This window comes from Amblyomma americanum, chromosome 8 (genome assembly GCF_052857255.1).
Source record: "Amblyomma americanum isolate KBUSLIRL-KWMA chromosome 8, ASM5285725v1, whole genome shotgun sequence".
In the NCBI taxonomy this organism is placed as follows: domain Eukaryota; kingdom Metazoa; phylum Arthropoda; class Arachnida; order Ixodida; family Ixodidae; genus Amblyomma; species Amblyomma americanum.
The window spans coordinates 91340290-91360027 of NC_135504.1; the positions used below are offsets into that span (position 1 = coordinate 91340290).

Here is a 19738-nt window from a genome sequence, read left to right on the forward strand (position 1 = left end):
GTTCTCCTTGGCTTTAACTTTTTGAAGCAGAGTTTCAGTCACTGCCGAAATCACAGTCTGCGGAAAACCGGTCTGCAGTTACCGTGCGGTCTGCAGTTGGAAGCTCTCCTGCATGCAATGCTCGCATGATTTTGTTAGTGCAGATCCTAATCCGGATGTGGCTATGGCTCGTTTAACTGTTTTCGATTGAGCTGACTCGTAGGACAACAGCTCTTTTTGACTTCGAGGCTTGTACATCCCACAGTATCTATCTCGTACCAAGGATAGTTCCAAGTCCAAAAACTGTAACTTGTTGTTCTGAGGAAATTCACAAGTGAATTCCAAACCATGGCTCAGTTCATTAAATGTATCTAGAATTTCATTTACAGTGGCTCTATAAGCTGGTGCGTCTTGCTTGGCTAACACAACTAAAAAATCGTCGACATACCTGAAAACCTTTAAAACTTTGCTCTTGTCGAACCTATCGTCCAGATTTTTGTCAACTGCTGCGAGAGAAATATTACTTAACACTGGCGCTACACAGGACCCTATACAAATTCCTTTCTTCTGTATGTACACCTGATTGTCAAACTCACCACAGTAGCACTAAGGTAGAATTCGAACAAAGAAAGAAAACTCTCCATTGAGATACCCGCTGAATTTTGAAACAACACACCTTTCTTTTCAATGCAAGACTGAACAGCTGAGAACAACTCTTCGTGTGGAATGGAATAGAAAAGGTCCTTGGCATCTACCGAAAACATGTTTCCAATGCCTCTTGCAGGATTGAAAGAAAGCTATAATTTCCGTGGAGTTCTTCGTACCGAAGGGATCATCAACGACAAGCGAGTTTAAATGCCTTAACAGGTATTGGCTAATAAGCCTTTGGTAAGTGTAGCGCTCACTAACAATACACCGGAACGGAACCTCCTCTTTGTGAGTCTTTGCAGAAAAAAACATGCTAAGAGTCTTTTCTCAGCACTTACTTATAGTGTTTGCCAACTGCACCAGTTCCAAGTTATTGCAGAGGGCGACAGCTCGCGATTTCACTTTACTCGGCTTGAGGCTCGTCTGAGTGAAGTTCTTTTCCACATCACAGCGGGTCTTTTCTCTGTAGATTCTGGGCGGCACCACGACAATAACGAAAATAACGAAAATAACGAAAAGCCGAGACAGCAAACCTGTGGCGTAAAGCATGCCAACATGTTCGTCAGGTGTAGGGTAGGGGTGATTTACCAGATACCGCTTACATGCGACAAAGTTTATATTGGACAAACTGGAAGGTGCTTGAACGAACGTTTAAGGGAACACGAGCGCTCACTTGAAAAAGGCACTGGCTCTAATCTAGCGCTCCATTGCAAGGAGTGTAAATGCATGCCTCGTTTACGCGAAACTGTAGTTCGTGATAGAAGTAGGGACAGTGTAGCCCGGGAATTGAAGGAAGCTTTTTTTATAAAAAGAAAGGGCTCGGAATGTGTCAGTGACGCGTCTAAATCCTTGTACGGAAGTGAACTTGCCTTTTTGGAACAACATTGCTAAAATTTTTGTTGTTAACTACGCGTGTTTCAATCGTTGAGTGTCACTGTTGCATCGTTTTTTTTTTGTTAAGGTCTGTGAAATTATTTAGCCTTTCGTTGCTACATTCTGTCAATTTTTATTCTTTCCACAATTTCATTTCTTCAGTTTTTATCGGTTTTACCCTTATTATCTGCTATGGGCGTTATCGGTTTTTATGGCTCTTTACACCTTGTGACATTAACTGTTTAAGTCAACATGTAGTTTTGTTACCATCCCTTTGAGCTTCTGCGGACTTTTAGCCTTTTCACCCTGTTGTGGTTTTATCGCTTTTATGGCTCTTTACACCATGTGACATTAACTGTGTTTAGTCATTGAGTGTAGTTTCCTTTTTGTTACCACCCCTTTCGAGATTCAGTTCACTGTTGGCTTTATCACCATGTTTTGTTTTTATCGCTTTTTGGCTCATTGCATCATGTGACGTTGACTGCATCTGACTATCTTTGCCACTGCCTTCCTATATATTGCGCGAGTTTCGCTCAATAAATTCAGTTGTCAGTCAGCGCTCTTTCCTGTCACTTCCTCGCTTCGCCGTCCGGCTTCTTCTTCAGCGCTGTTTTCACTATTGTCAGAATGGACCAACTAGCCCAGCAAAAAGTTCTGCTAGATTATAGATGTTGCTGGCGTGTCATGAAATAGATTTGGATTACAGCTGCGCAGTGACTAGCCGTTGGTTAATTTGCCGCTGAATGGATACTCTAATCGATGAATTCACTTTTGTTGCATCCTAAAAATAGAAAAGGATATGGCTCTTCTATGTTTGAAGTGGTTGCGAGCATTGGTAACCCTGTGCAACGTAGCTCTTGGAGGACCCGGAACACTAGTGGTTCAATCATGCTATGCCACAGATCGCAGACGTCTGCACTTATGCCGTGGTAAGTGGCGTACCCCTGTAATTCTGCGGCTTTGAGACCACGCGATGGTAGGACCAACGAAACTGTGTGCGATCTAGCAAATGATTCTAAACAGCCAGTTTCGGCCCAGCACTTCGTACGAAGTTGAAGACGAATTTCAGTATCCAATTCCACTCAGTTGGAGCGTGTGGTCTCTGGATGGCCTCCTCCCCTGCCTCCATTTGTCGAGTCACGGGCTGACCCTGTGCGTCCTCTGTAGGGCTCACGGACCTAAATCCGGCGAAGAGGGAAAGTTCTGTACACCGCATGCGTAACAGCGCTGCTGTGGGCATAGGGGTTACTAAATACCCTAGCGCCCTAGTACTAAAGCACCCATCTAATATAACGTAGGAGGCGCTACCCCTCTGCCCGGTCTTACTATGATCTATGATGAACAAGCGGTGGAATCGCCCTCGCGTTGGGAGCTGGCTAGATGGCTGATGTATGTGCACCGTGCTTTAGTGGAATCACCATGGGCCGTGGGTCGGCGGGGTCCGGAGCTAGCACCCCACGCTGGGGCATCGTCACCCCGTGCGACACCTACGGGGTATTGCACTCCGAAGTTTTGAACCACCTCCCCCTTCTCCCCCCGTACCCCTTCGACCACCAGAGCTGGCTATGATGGCGCAACGCAACTATGGGCTCTTGGGCTTGTTCTCAGGGTTGCGGACCAGCAGCAGAGTGATGACGAAAGCTTAGACAGCGTCAGGGCGGAGCAAAGAAAATTAATAGAAGGAATTAATACGTTGGGGTTCTAAAGTATGGTTAAACTGAGTAGATCTGAAAAAAAAACATGTGTTTAGCCTGATTGGCTCATGGTTTTTATTTGCTGGGTCGTAGGCATGTATGGCGACGACATCAGACTCAGGTTAAGCTCTGATCGAGGTTCAGCTGATCTCATCATTTCGCGCCGCAGATGGAAGTCGATGAAGACGACGAGTTGCAGTGCAGAGCGAAAGAGTGTTGCAGTTTAACACGAGGCGTTATCGGCTGCGACTATGGCATAGTGCTCGAGTCCAGTGAGCGGCAAGCGAAGCTGATCTGTTCGCGCCCCCGCCTGTTCGAATTCCAGTCGCGGCAATATTTATTTATTTATTAATTTTAAATCGAGGTCAAGACTGCAGCGATGGCTCAGCTTTTGCAGCTTTGGTCGTGCTTTCGCTCTAAAATTGAGAGCCCCTGGTGAACCCGGGTGTCTTAGGGGTTCAGTCCCCAAAAACCCTAATCTGTAAGCTACTCTACGCAACGTACCATCGAAGGGGAAATGCATTTAAGTATTGCAGTGGTAGATGTAGCAAGTCTCAAGGATGCTTTAAGGCGCGCAGCAAGTTCCGAATGATAATTCGAACGTGTCGGCGTAGATGTCCTTTCCACTGCGTTTCAACCGTGATTCCGGCGGTCGTTTCAAAGATGAATGTGGAGCCAAAGAGACGCCTAGCTACCCTAGCGTACCTGAGCGTAGGAGCATTGTACCAGTCTGTGGGCTATTGCGGCGAGCCTCTGGAGCAGTCGGGAAGAGCCAGGATGGAAACAGCCCCACAAGAACTCATTTCCGGGGGCAAAGGGGGCGGCGCTCGCGCATGGTATCAGCGGTTTATCGTAGCCGGTACTGCAAACACTGCTGCGGCAGGCGTCGATTTGTGAAATCACGTGATTCGCTGTCTCAGTTATTTACGTCACTGATTTACCAATAAACAGCGTGTTCAGGTACTCAGAAACAAATCAGCTTTTTTTTCTTTTTTCCCAAACTGCATTTTAAAGACCTTTAATTTTTTTGCACAACGGACAGCTTAGTGCGCAAGAGTTTGCGGCAACGGTTTAGCTAGAAACGCCATAACAAATTTTTATTAAAAAGATTTTGGATGGAGGATGCGCTCGTTGTAATTGGCACACGAGTATAAAGCCGAAGTTTCACAGCAGAACGTCACTTCAAGCTTCTTTTATGCCATAACCCCTTCCGAATTGAAAATGTAAATCCGCGTCCCATTGGTATTCCCATGCTTCATCCTCTCAGCGTGCATGAGGTAAGATTCTTTCATTTCCATTATAATCTCAAAACACGTTTTCGTCGGTTGTCGTTCTTTTGCAGCTCCATTATTATTTTTTTTTAGTTGCAACACTCCAGTATGTAGAATGAACACCTAGTGGACGAGCTCTGTTAAGAATAACAGACTTTTTGTTTCTGCAGGTACCGCAGCTGTGTGAAAACTGTTCCTTCGCGCAAATGCTGCTCTGGGTACAGCATTACCAATGGACGCGGAAAATGGTAAATCTGCGACAGCCGTACGACAAATCCGAGTAATTTGTTGCTTTCCTGACACAAGATTCCTCGGCCTGCCCACAGCAAAAATACTGCCGGCCCACCCAAAACACCCAATCAAAACAGTAATCAAGCCTTTTTGCTTAATGTGACGCCTTGTCTATTAAAGTGACTTCCTATCTAATCATTAATTGGCACATAGTTAAACGAAAGACGGGTTAACGGGCAGGTAATAAGGATAGCCCTAACTCAAATACTGTCGGTGCCAGAAGTATCCGGGACGCGCAAGAAACGAGTGAATTGCATCCGGGCGCCGCCTGGTGGCACGGTATTCTGCGATCACGACTTTGCATAGCATTCGCATTTTGTGCGCCTGCTCGTCTGGAAGCCTCTGTTCTGATTTCCTTGCACCTGAAGCACAAAGCGACCAACAGGGCGAGTGAAAAAGACTATAGTGTATCAAGATGTGAACCGCTATTCTATAAAACGTTGCCGAGAACATCCCATCTGACAAGGAACAGTACTTTCTTCGAATTTCAGTACTCTAAACATGTTTTTGTCAGCGAAACAAAGAGGCGTTATTCGTAAACTATCGCGCATTGATAATCTGAGCGATGACAATGCGGCTTCACTGTGTGTCGAAGTCGCTAGTGTTAACAACGCCACAAGCGGATATCCGCGGGCTGCCGAAGTGTTGCTTCGCGTAAAGAATTCGGAGACGGAGAGAGAAGCACGCCACGTAGTTTTGATAACAGAGTGCCGAGCCACCAGCTGGCCCGGAGTAACACGCGAATAACAGCACAGTGAATAAGAATACCTAGATGAATAAGAATCGGGTGGAGAGCATATGGCAAGTTCTTTCAGATCATGAATGGCAGTTTACCAATATCCCTCAAGAGAAAAGTATACAACAGCTGTATCTTACCGGCACTCACCTACGGGGCAGAAACGAGGAGGCTAACGAAAAGGGCTCAGCTTAAGCTAAAGACAACGCAGCGAGCCATGTAAAGAAAAATGATAGGTGTAACGTGATGAGACCGGAAGCAGGAAAAGTGGGTGAAGGAACAAACACGGGTTAATGACATCATAGTTGAAATCAAGAGAAATAAATGGGCTTGGGCAGGGCATGTATTTCGAAATTAGGATAACCGCTCGCCCTTAAGGGCGACGGATTCCAAGAGAAGGCAAGCGCAGCAGGGGGCGGCAGAAAATTATGTGGGAGGATGAGGTTAAGAAGTTTGCAGGCATAGGGAGGACGCAACTAGCAAATGACAAGGTTAATTGGAGAGACATGGAAGAGGCCTTTACTGCAGTGGGCGTAATCAGTCTGGTGATGATGAATTACACGCTGAAACTCACGCCTACTGGCTTCACTTTTTTTACAATGCAATCCAGAATGCTTTGCTTTTCTTTCTCACTGCAGTTGGAGTGTCGATCCTGCTGTCGTGAATGCCTTTTACAACCCAACCAAAAAATAAATGGGTATGGACATGTAACGTTTTACAGCCGTAAATGCTGGATAGCTCTTAGCGCCTCGATGCATTCTGATGTTAGGAACGTCCCTTTTGAAACGATGTGGTGAGTGGTGCCACCATGCTCGGTATTTCTTTTTCTTTATATTTTTCTCACCAACCAGTCAAGTTTAACGGCATTACGTATAAATTCGCCATTTTTCGTTACTTGCGAATTTTATTCTCCTCACGTTTGACCAGTTTTGAATACTGAACATGCATCCCTATGTCACGTGCCTGCTTTTCAGACAATTTTCCAATCGCTTTTTTGCTAACGTCTACCGCAGATTCAGTCAGATTGCATATGTTGACTGTATATAGCCTAGGTTTTCAGAGAGGGTGACTGTGCTTTCACCAACGTCTGGATGAATACTGCCACATTCTAGTAAAATGTATATGTTCAATTATTTCTACGAATTTACCGCTCCCCGCGTATGTGTCACCTTCTTGGTTAAATTTATTCTTGTAACTTCGTGTTCTAAGACACCCTGATCTCGCTTGAAATGGTAGGGCGCTGCCTACTGAGTTGTCGTTCAACTATTTTCTCCAGATTTGCCTTTTCCATTTTCTATGCGGGTCTAGAGCCTGCTTTCTTTCCATTGTGTTAATCCAGCTCTCAACATCTGCGTTTTTTCCCTGTCGTTTAAAGCTCTCTATACCTCCGTCCTGGTTTCCTTCATACTTTGTGCTGAGTGTCCTAGTTCTTTTTCGTCACTCTGAGTGAACGCTTTTTCTATGAAAGTATTTAAATACCTTAGGTGCCCACCTGTTATCGTCAAAATTCGTAAGGTATTCCTCATAGAATACTTCACTCTGAGCTTCCCGTACATCGAACGATGTCCAGCCAATATTCCCCTGTAATTCGTAGTTTGTGGTTTTTGCTGAGGCCACCTGATGTTAATCTATCAGCAGCTCGCTGATAATAATAATAATAATAATAATAATAATTGGTGTTTGGGGAAAGGAAATGGCGCAGTATCTGACTCATATATCGTAGGACACCTGAACCGCGCCGTAAGGGAAGGGATAAGGGAGGGAGTGAAAGAAGAAAAGAAGAAATAGGTGCCATAGTGGAGGGCTCCGGAATAATTTCGACCACCTGAGATCTTTACCGTGCACTGACATCGCACAGCACATGGGCACCTTAGCGTTTTTCCTCCATAAAAACACAGCCGCCGCGGTCGGGTTCGAACCCGGGAACTCCGGATCAGTAGTCGAGCGCCCTAACCACTAAGCCACCGCGGCGGGTAACCGCGGCTCGCTGATTGAATTTCAGTCCTGACTGAACTGATGCCCTTAAACATAAAACCGTATTGCCGAAAGTAAGCTCTGGCACCATTATTCCTTTCCAAATGCCTCTCAGCACTTCATACCTGCTGTACCACCTTCGCCAAGGCGCCGAGTGAAGGGAGCCAGTGCTCAGTGGCTGAAGGGCACGAAAGAGCCTCTACTGATCTGGGTCAATAATGTAAAGGATAGATGACTTAAACACATACTTAAGTGGCTAGGAGCACGAAATAGCCACTATACAGGTACACATATTCGTACCTAAAATCAGTGTATAGACAGGCCACTATTTAGAAATCAAAACTTGCACACAGAGTACATCGGGTTTGAATTATAGAGTTCAGTAGACATACTAGAGAGCACTGTGATGGAGAGTTTTAGAAGAGTCGCACATTAAATACGACAACTACACTAAATAAAAACAGCACGGCGAACGCGGTTGCTAAACACTGCAACAGTACCGATCGCAACACGTTGCCGTTTTGGCCACACGGCTATCCGATTACGATTTATCTGTTCAATATTCGGCAGCATAGATCGATGTAATGCGCCAGCGTGTAAATGTTCTGACTTGGGAGCTGATGATGTCGATGCCACCAGACAGGGAAACCACAATAGTGATATTCCAGAAAAATCCTGATTAGCTCGCCTGCAGTACCGTTATCAATGACGTAGCCATGCAGGACGGAGAAATGAAAAAACGGAGAATGTTAACCAACAACTCTATTTCCATCTCGTTTTGGGTGTATTTTAAGCGCTGATTGTCTTGAGCTGTAGAATGTAAGCAAGAAGGGCGCAGACTCTTTGTCAGGCATCTATTAGCCTTTTGGTCTACTCCCTAGGCAACTGTGTCATGCGTTGTGCGAATTAATACTTTGACTTTAACTGTGAATTCCCATTGACTGGAGGGACGTGATGTCACCAGATCGGAGAATGCCTACTAGCTGGAGGGAAGTGATGTATTGTACCGGAAGTGACGTCAGCAGACAAGATTTGTTTGCACGTAGACTCCCCCTTCCAAACGCGGCAGGTGGCAAGTGGTGTACGTGACGGCAAGAGCAACCTTGGCCTCTTAACCGCCCCACTAATCACTTGCGTCAAAGGCATCAGCAGCTTCGAATACTGTCGCAGTGCCAACGAATAATGGGATAAGGTGCCCCTGTGTTTCTTTGCCTTCATATAAGAGCTGAAACCCGCTGCTACTAACTGTAGAAGGCAAGGCAGACACGCGGCTAACAAATAACTGGAGAAATAAGACATTTGCGCCTTGCAGTGTGCATGCCTCAGGAATCCTTCAAGGCGTCTTCTACCAGCACGGACTGCCGCGGTAAGCCGCAGGATTCTTTCAAGTCTGAATATAATTTAGATTAAGCTTTCGCTCTATATCCAAAGGTCGCGTTGTTCTACTGAAATCTAGAGACATAGTTGATCACCCTCAACAGCACAGTGACTGCGGCAACGACCGCATGTTGACAAAATGTTCACATCTGGAGTTGGCAACCGTACATTTCAGCGCAGTAGTGCGCTTACTATGTGCAAAACTGCAAGAAAAAAAACAATTTTTTTTTCCAGAGACTTTAGGTAGCACTGGTATTAAATGCTGTGAGGGTCCTCCCGCATTTTTTCTCGTCTGCGGCATCGCGCACCGAGCACAGACACTGCAGAGGACCATCGCGCACTCTTAGCAGAAGGGAGTGAAAAGAAAGTAAAAGAGAGTAAAAAGAGAGTAAGCAGTCATCAGCGCTACTCCCCTTTATAAAAAGGTGTGCGCTAGGGAACCGCTTCCAACCTTTTTACTCATTTCTGTTTAGAGTGGAATGACGTCTTATAAGATTTTTGGGACTACTGCTGCTGTTCAGCGCCGACGCTGGTTTCCGATAAGCCATGTAAAGCTTTCTCATTAAAACACTTTTAAAATCATGGAGTGTGCGTCTCGAAGATAGACGTCAGTAAATGTTGACGCTTATGTGAACACTACCTTATTTCCGCCCACAGCTCATTCAACTTTGCAGCAATTGGAATGATGGTTGGCCAGAATATGACACATTGTTTTGGCGACTCGGGTGAGTGGTATGAGAAAGTCCAATGAGAGTTTTCTCAGGTGCTTCTCTTAATTGATGAAAAGCCATTGTCGAATGCGTCACACCAATCGCATGTATACTGGAACTTGGATAAAAAAACTGCTAAATAGGGTATGTTAAGTGAAGCTATGCCTTTGCTGTAATTTCATAATCAAGCCGTATTATAAAGCATAATATGAAAACCTGAGAAACATTGTAAAATCACGTTTGCTGTAACCATGCCATGGTGTGCCTACGCGGATTCAGTGCTCTTAATAGACACTTTTAGCATACCGTCGTGTTTCCCTTACCGGTACTGGAGCCTCGCGCAGTCACTGGGCATGCGTAAATCGCCTTGACGGCGCCAGATGGCGCCAGGAACCCGGCAGGTGTAAGGCTCCCCTCGCGCACTTGCAGCATCGGGACCAATCAGCGCGTGCTCGCCGGGGGTTGGCGGGCTCCCGGTAATTCGGTAACGGTAACACGGTACACGGTAGGCTAAAGGTATTTTATGAAGGGTTTGACCAATACATGACGTGATTTTAAGCAGAACAAACACCAAACCATCCCCGTTAGCTCAGTTGGTTGTGCGGCTGCTTCGGTGAAGCGGTGGTCCTGGGTTCGTGCCCCGGACAAGGACAATTTTCGTTTAACAGCGAAGGGTCTGAGAAATCTGTAAAGCTTTCCTTTCTAGACATATGCCTTCGCTTGGGTTAGTGCCAATGAATAAAAACTCTCTTGTTACAAATCCACTCCACCTTCGGAGGTTCTTCTAAAAATTTGACCAACACAGCAAAGTTATCCTCTATGTATTCGAATTAAAATCAGTTATGATCGTGTGAGGTTCCTTAAAGTCACTTATCTGACACTCGCCCTTGATGGGAGCCAGTACGACGCTGACGGTGCACTCCAAGAGTGGTGGACAAACTTTACCCGCACCCTTTTTGAGGAGAAAGATAAATGCTTCGAATACCAGTGCGGAAACATCACAGATCAGGCGGCCAACATGACGGTGAGGGTTCGCAACATCTGCTGTCCCTACACGTTCGTGACCTATACACTGCACGTGAATTCTGACGAAACTGCATGCGTGTGAATGGATGGGCCTGTTCCTCTGGTTTTGTTTTCGCGATGCAGAAACCTTATCTAAAGAAAGAATACATTGCACAAATACTACACAGACCACCTCAACCATTTCTTGGTGATGTGTATACACAAGTAAACGTGTCATGCGTGCGTATAATCTAAGGCTTAGTTTTGTTTGTCTTCTCGCATCAACCCAAACAAATAAATATATAAATTACTTTTACCCAGACTTTTTTCCGTACAATATTTTGTAGCCCAAGCTTAGACAGTTTACTTAGACAGTATTTCGTGGCCTGCGTGGATTTATTACAAAAGGCAGATAGATTTTCTAGACTTTCTTATTTATTATGCACCGAACAACGCATGAACAACTTATAGGTAGGACGCTAGAGAGCAGGGGCTTGTGCCGCAGTTCTCTTTGCGTGCTTAGGTTACTTCCTCCAATCAATACCCTCACGAAGTAAGCGATGCATTTTCTCGCCCGTCATGCAGCTTAATGGCAAAAACACATTGGGCGAAAATATAGCAGACAATGGCGCTCTTTGTATGGTCTTCAAGGTAAGTCTCACTGTGCCCACCGGCGTCGTATAGTGTAAATTTATTTTAAAAAGACAAATAATATACAATGCTGACACTCGTTTTTACCCTCTGTTCATTATGCTATAATACTTCTCCTTGGAACGTTTGTGGTAGTGGAAGTACAAATAAATGTAATATTTCGTATATTTCTGTCAATGATTTGGGAAGGCTGAGGGTATAAGTCGTTTGCACACTATAGAGCACAATACTGGAAGAGGTCGAGGATTAGGATCTTACCGGCAGCATGTGGACGTTTTCTTCTACTTTCGAATCAATTATCCGTCTGCCATTATATAATTACGCTAATATTTCGCCATATATTAACACCATAAATTGAAAGAAAAGAAGCATTTCCCTAAACATTCTTTCAATTCAGGGACTCTTGGCCTCATGTCTCCAACATTAATGCTTTAGTTTCACACCTACAGCCCGTATTGCATTGCAGAGATATCGTGCGTGCTGTGTGTGTGTGTGGGGGGGGGTGAAGCGTGCGAGTCTGCGTTCCCTATCCAGTCAGTGAAAATTGGACATGTACAAGGCGATCGCATATATAAACAATTGCCTAATTTTGCAGGCGTACGATAGACGCTAAAAGACGAGTGTGGAAACATTGACACTAGCTTACCTTGTCTGGAACAGCTGTCTGGAAAAAAGCTGTTCTTCCTCTCAAACGCAATAGCACATGCATTTCTGGGCCGTCGCTTTTCCGATCAGCGCCCGCTCGCATGATTGAATCCTCTCTCTCTGATGTATCGAGGACGCATATGAACGACGGGAATCGCTATCCGCGCAGGTAGGGTGCAACAACATCTGGCCAGGGTATCTCAGGCAGCTGATCCAGTACGACGAACACGGCCCTGCCCAGTACAGGCAAGAACCGGCTGCGCCACTTCAAAATAAAGTTGCGTGTGAGAAACGAAAGTTTCTGAAGTCATTTGCTTTAATTTCCATGTCAATCAGCATAACCATTACTGACACCTTTGTCGTGCGACAGAACCCTAGACACGAGGCTCTGTCGCAGTACACAAGACACCACAAGATCGCTTGTCGCACGACACAAGAGTTGTGTCGCACTACAGAAAAACAACAGAAAATTCTGTCATACGTTTTGTTGGCTATAGTAACCATTCGCGCCGAGTTGCTGCATGCCCATCAATATCGTCATCAAGTTCATTATTGCTAATGAAAATGGGTTGGGGGCAACAGATGAAAAAGCTGCGACGAGCTTTACTGCCTTCTGGGCACTGTGAAATAACTTTTAAGAGGTTTTACCAGTGTGAGTTATATCCCATATCCTGGGACAAACTATAGTGAGGCTCGAATATATTTGTTCTTAGAAGGCGGATATGAAAGTTGACCTTTACTCTGCCTATAGGCGGAGTAACAGCAGCTGTCTATTGAGTACTTTACATCTGCGTGCATATTTCTGTATGCAAGCGAGGAGCCCCGTTAAACGTAGGCGCAAACGTCTTCACGACCGTCGTCGCAGCCGGCGAATAAACGTGCGAATATGGCTGCTTAGAACCTTTGTAGCTTTTTATAGGAGGAGGGGGAAAGGAATCACTAACACAGGGTGTGCACGATCACACAGACGGTTTTCAACGTTCGACGTTGTCGAAACTATTATGGCCATGTGTAAGGCGTACCGCCATATTAACAGTTGCGCGAGCTTCTCAAATTTGTGAAAGTGATCACTGTTTTTTTTTGTTTCTTGCCTCGCATGTTTCCTAATTAGCCAGTGGCATACCAAATCTTACTTTACTTAATGCGGAGGTCCAGGCTGCTGCTTGTTATGCATAGCAATTATACGGCAGAACCATCCCTTTAGCAGTCATTATTGCTTGTGCTGACGCAAGATGACAGCCGCCTAAACGAACGGCATTCTAGTAAGTCGAGCAGTGCTGCAGCTTTGCGCGAAGCGGTGGTTGTAAAGACTTTTTTGGTTGCCGTTAATCAAAAAGGACAGTTTATTCTACACCAAAATTATTTTCTTCATAACCGTGTAAAATGCGGAACTAGAGAGCATCGCATTCGCTGATAAACACACAAACACCAGTGACTACAGCCAGTCGGATCCTTTCAACTGTAGCTTGTGACGTAGATGGGGCACAGTCACTTCGAAACAGTCACCAAAATTTCCTGAGCACTGAAAAAAATAGAAATACAACAAGCGGACAATTACGCCCTGAATAGAATAGCTGATTACACATGCAAGAATGCTTCTTTAGAGTAGAGCGCGCTCTTAAATATCCTCCTCCCTGCGAGGTAACCACGGTTAGGAACAACGCAAAGATAACTTAATTGTTCGCTCACACCTACCCCCCACTTTCTAGGGTAAGCACCCTCTGAGTGGTTACTTACGCTGATTGCTACTACTACTAATATTACTGCTACTACTGTTGCTACTGCTCCTGCTGTTGCTACTACTACTACTACTACTACTACTACTACTTAGTACTTACTACTGCTACTAGTTACTACTTACTACTACTACTGATACTACTACTACTTCTACTACTACTACTACTACTAAAACAACACGAGTGCTAAACTTCCACTCAACAATTTTTATTTGGCGCTTACAGCTTTATAAAGTGACAAGAAAAGTAGGCATAAAGTGCGCTATGAAACCTCATGTCGATTACCCAACAACACGAGCCCTAACCCTTCTGTAAAAGTAACTTCCTTGTATGTACGGCATGGTGGTCATAAAATTACTACACTCACTTGCTATACATGTACTCCCTGTTGGCGATCAGTGTCGGTTCATTTCGCAGCAATCACTGTAACTCCGTTAGGCGCCGTACCGCAGCCGCTGTGCCAGCACAGCGTGCATCACTGCTTCGCATGAATGTTTGTTCGCACAAGTAGGAATGTTCGCAAAAATTGTCCATCCCTGTCACGTTTGGATATTATAAAATTCTTCGTATTCGATTCGGTAACAAAGCTGCACTGTTCTAGCCAACCAATATGTGGCGCTGTTTTAAGCGAAACAAGAAAGCGATTGAAAGTAATGTTATCCAGTGTAAGGCCCCTAAGCTTACAAATAGTCATGGTGTAGTGAGTTGAAAAAATTGTTTTCTTTGCGGAAAGGAAATGGCACAGTGTCTCACATATATTGCTGGACACCGGAACCGCGTTTTAAGAGAAGGGACGATGGTGAGAGTGGAAGAAAGTTCCCAGAATTTAGAACTAAGCAAACGAAAAAAGTAATGATGAAGAAAAGCCACACAGTAGTTAAGACAGAGCGGGAAGAAAGCTTTAGTCATTATTAATATGCCATGTCTTGAGACACTTTTTCAGCCACGAAACAACAGCCGCCAACCTCGTAAACAGGGTAAGCACTAATTATCCATATATCCGAGTGCTCGTAATGCTATCTGGCCGCCCACCGCGAGGTTTCTTCTCATGGGTACTGTTGCTTCGTCAGTAAAACTTAGTAAAAAAAAGCTTCTCAAAATATTCATCAAGTTCCCTAAATAAGAAAGAAAAACGAAAATTTTAATCGTACTTTTGCTTCACGTACACTTGGCTATTGATCTTCTTTGTCATTAGAGGACGCGGAATGTGCGTAGTTTGGTGTATATTCAAATTATTTCATGCTCTTTCTTCACTAATCCTCTCAAATTATCGCAACGTAAAACAAGTTTCGTGCAGCGTCTTGATATCCGCACAGAAATACTTAACAGACCACAAAAAATTTTTTTTTCCCTGCCGTTATTTTTCCTCTAAAGGAAGCAACTTCTGAAAGCGGGAGCCGTTTGAAGTCTTTCGCTCCATTCGCTTACACACCCAACTAATTTTCTAAACTTGAGACGCTGTTCAAAACGTTTCCAGTGCTGACGAAGATGATCAATAATGCTTTCCATGCTCCTATTCTAAGAGCCTCCATTCTGTCCTTGCTTCTAGACCATCCTTTCCATCGCTTAATCTTTTATGAATGGCTAAACTAGCTCCGGTGGAAACCTAAAATGGTAGCAAAGCGGGGGGCCGTTCGACGGCATAGCTGCACAAAATTTATTTATTTATTTGCATTCACCTAGAGCCTCTAATTAGGCTATAGGTGAAGGCGGCAAAAAATGTGGAAACAAATCAAAACAATTCGCAGAATATAAGATACAGGTGAACCTCATTGTAACGAATTTGAAAGAGGCTGGGCGATTACTTCATTATAGCCGTAACTTCGTTATAGCCTGCGTTGACCGAGATTGCAAGGAGAATTGTCAATCCTTCGTTATGTCCTTTATTTCGTTATAAACCGTCTTGTTATAATGAGGTTCGACTGTAATACGAAAGCACAAATAAACTCACATTAAAGACATGACAGGTACCAATCGCAGAATCTAAAAAACCTTCAGAGGCCGAGGACGAGTAGGACCAGAGTAGGATTTCCAAACTTCTTTAGAGCACAACAAAAACTGTGTCTGAACAAGTGATTGCGAGGACTGAAGGTGGATGTTCAGTGCGTGATAGGCTCCTAATGTTGATGGTCTATACCATTTTTCAAATGACTCAGATCGCGTAAGGTTTTATTATTGTGTGCAAGAAGTTTGGACCTTCAATGCGACAACGTAAGCAACGTGAGTCAGCCTAAGATCAGACAGAAGGGAGAATAAGGAATTAATGTTTATTAAGAGAGGATGTGCAAACATAAACAGCATTAGTGGGTAGCACGCAATGAAATTACATCTAAAACGTTCTAAATGAAATGTATTGTTCGTTTTTGCTCTAGAGTCAACGTGCCAACGTCTAACATGCAAGCCTTCAGCACTGTATTCAACTGCTCAGCAAATTCCACGATGAACCGGACACGACGGTGTACTCTTTGGTGAGGCTGACTCACAGAAGAAACAAGAAAGTGCGACAGGGATGTTGAAGCCGCGAGATATGTCCTCGTCCGCTGTTACCTGTTTCTGCAAGAATAGTTGCCTGCATAGTTTTCCTGCTTAGCGTTTTTTTGGTTGTTTTGCACGTCTAGCTGTTTATAAAACACCGTGAGTAATTACGAGAATTAAAGCAGGCATTTGTCAGCCGAGAAATTACGCTTTAAGCTCAAATTCATCCTGTGAACAGACACATAGGTAAAGCCATGGTTTATTATTTTTGAAAATTTGTGCCTTAAAACATTTCAGATATTGCAAGAAAACTAAATTCATAATTGTGTAAACTATTATTGGATGGGGTGTTTAAAGTGGATTATGCCCCAACGTCAGACAACCTAATGAATTTTTTTGTTACGTTACGAGAGTTTTGCGATATTCTTGCGCATGAATTAATGCTACATACATGAGTGAGTTTATTCAGAAAGTAAGGTCCTAGGCCACTGGCTGGCAGGCAAGTAAGATATATAGATAGATATAGAGGAGAAGGGAAATGCAGAGATGATAACCAGAAAGGGGTTCCGGCAGGCACAAAAAATGTAACTGAAACACACATGTAAGTTTCTTCCATTTTAAATGACCAGTGATGTGGATTTCAAAATAATTTTATAATTTGCTTTCGTTGCGTGGCTATGGTTTACTAAAATATTTTTACAATTTCAGAGCAATTATTTTTGAGTTTTCGTACAAAGTGTTGCGGTCCAAATTAACCAATAGCTACTGTACTCAGATACAACTCAAGAACGTAGCCGCCAATTGCACTCGAAGGAGGCACTCCGAGCGATGTCGTGGACCTATTTTCATGCAGTCGCGGTCGACCACCTTGAAATGTACGTCATTACAGGATATATATATATATATATATATATATATATATATATATATATATATATATATATATATATATATATATATATATATATATATATATATATATATATATATATATACATATATCGCAAGGGTAGTTTGTGAGCAATATAAATGTCAGAGGCACAATCATAGCGCAGCGAAAGCTCTAGCAAGCGTTGTTCACTGCTGTTGCTCGGCTGGCGACAGCTTTCCATAACGGGTACGTGTCTCTTAGGCCCGGCTGTGTAAGCCACGTGAGAGAGATTAATATTGCATTGTTGCGATAAGTCCCGTTTGAACACGCGCACAACATTCTTACCGATGTGATTTCCGGCATGCAGTCTCGGAAAGCCGTTATTTCAAGAATCCAGTGACACTTGCACGACGCACGCAAAATGGCATCTACAGAACCGCCTGAAGTGCAGGCTTTACGTGTTACCTCATCGAATTCACCGTAGCGCTAAGTATAGAGAGACCCTGGCCAAGAACTTTATCCCATGACACGCTAAAATACAGAGAAAGCGCAGTAAGTGCCAATCTAGAACTATATCCTGAGTTGTTGCTCTGCGATGCATCTAGTTAGGGTGTCACACGTCAGCAGCTACAGATGCAATTCGTTTGCCCATTTCAGAATTCCTGCAGGCTATTTCATCCAAGACAAACAACAATTTCAAAACAAAAAAGGCTTTCTGAGTTAGAACATCGCTCTGATTTTTTTTTTGCGTAACATTGTCAGCGGTGCTGTGCATCACAACGCAGCTAAGACGTGATTACTAGCATGCTGGTTAACTAATTTTCATTAGATAATTTGAATTTCTATCTATCTCTATAGGCTTCTTTTTGCTCAGAGGCTTGACGCAAATGATTTCTAATATCTCTAAATACTTGCCTGCACATCTTCGCAAGAATTCGCGTTTCTTTTAGGTCCGCGGACAATTACTGAGCGTTTCCAGCGATCAGCGAAACGTCGAGGGCTTGGTATACAGCTACGGTGACAGTCGCACAGTGTTGCACGTATGAACTTGAGGTGACCTGTTTCAAGAGGTGACCGGCTGCAAAAGAGGACCGCTTTTGCAAAAAAAAAACAAATACTGTTGCTGGATGTTACTGGGCTCCCTACGAGACTCCTTCGAGGGCTGCCCCCGAGAAAGCATTATTCTTAAATATTACTTTGTGCCAGCACTCACACTGTCACAAAAAAAATAAATAAACATCTTACCTTGGTTCTTCTGTTTTGCGTAATATCTATTTTTCTCGTTTTCTTGTATTGAAGTTTATACATCGGCTGCGCGCAAATGCGAAACACCGATCTGGACAAAAAAAAAGCAGAGAATTGTGAGAAGCAAAAATTGCGGCAATTTTATCGTGTCGAATTGTTTACTTTAGTTAGATCATACTGTTACCCTCGTCAAAGGCTGTTACAGGAAAGGGCGAAATTTATAAGCAAAAACCACAGGGTCATACAAATGTATACATGCACAGCGCAAAAACGAGCACGGACACGAGGAGAGACACCACACAGCGCCGCTTTGTCGCTGTGTGGTGTCTCCCCTTTTGTCCGTGTTCGTCTTTGCGCTGTGAATGTAAGCATGAAATACCAACTCGCTTCCTTTCTTCTTTCACTCCCTCCTTTATCCCTTCCCTTACGGCGCGGTTCAGGTGTCCAACGATATATGAGACCGATACTGCGCCATTTCCTTTCCCCAAAAACCAATTATTATTAATTATTATCAGCAACTGATATTATACAAATGTAGGCGCAGGAAATTACAAAAATAAATTAAGAAAAGACATTGCCACCACAAAATAAGACAGCGTTTCGAGTGCCAAGGCGACAGTATATTGAAGGGAGCGTTGATGTTTGAAATAAAAGGGTACAATGCCACACTTGCACGAGGTAAACTGATAAACAAAGGAGGTATTTCTGGCTAATATTCAAATCAATAAAATTTACAGTAATGAAAATTTTGAGAGAAATAATACATGATAGGGTCAAGAGAGATGACCTGCACTTAGCGTCGGTAGAAATTCATTTAGTGACAGGCTCCTGAATGTAACATTTCTTAGTGAGTTACATTCCCTGACTGCTTGCGGCGAATAAGAATACCTAAATGCGTCGCGATCGAATCTAAATTCCGTTAAAATGTTAGAATCGTTTGTGCGCGTGTTTCTTGTTAAGGAATGGGATAGGTATTGAACTACGTCTACTTTAAGGACTGAACTGAAAAGTAGGTAAAGAAACTTCAAAAACAGGCTTGACTACTGATAGTGTGAAGAGAAGCTTGTTGAGGCGACGGTAGGCAAGAACTGTATGTCGAAACGATTTAATATGCGCAAAAAGCCCAATAAGAACCGAACTATACGGATAACGTATTAAATAGTTGGTTACCGATCTTTCTAGTAAGTGTGTCTTCGGTCAGCTCCTGGTAACTGGGCCTTTCAAGGGTAGTAATCTGTAACAAATCTTTTGGCTCTTCTACCATTGCTACAGTGGCGACTTGTGAGGTCACGACTGACAGCTAAACAACCAACCTCACTGGAGAGTTCCGGTATTGGAGGCGGACCGGGCCAATGGCGAAGAAGCGAGCGAATTAAACGCGAAAAAGGTCCTCTGCCGAATACGGTGCCAGAATTTCTACATTTCGCTGCAGCCTTCCCCTAAAGTTGTTACTGTTAGGTGTTCCCTCTCGGGCAGAACAAGAAATTCGAACTGCTTCATTTATTATTTTAAGCATGAAACGCTTTCAGGCCCTGTATTCGGCATAATCACGTGACC

The 19738-nt window shown here is 43.8% G+C and overlaps 1 protein-coding gene across 1 annotated transcript in view; it reads left to right on the forward strand.

The window, feature by feature from the left end:
- The first annotated feature begins 6280 nt into the window (after positions 1-6280).
- The window catches only part of LOC144102604 (membrane metallo-endopeptidase-like 1), an 89246-nt gene continuing 75788 nt past the window's right edge, over positions 6281-19738 (forward strand). Inside the window, exons 1-5 of the mRNA XM_077635831.1 lie at positions 6281-6285; positions 8779-8832; positions 9501-9572; positions 10451-10577; positions 11144-11209. Coding sequence (XP_077491957.1) covers positions 6281-6285; positions 8779-8832; positions 9501-9572; positions 10451-10577; positions 11144-11209 — 324 coding nt within the window. The remainder of the gene's footprint in view (positions 6286-8778; positions 8833-9500; positions 9573-10450; positions 10578-11143; positions 11210-19738) is intronic.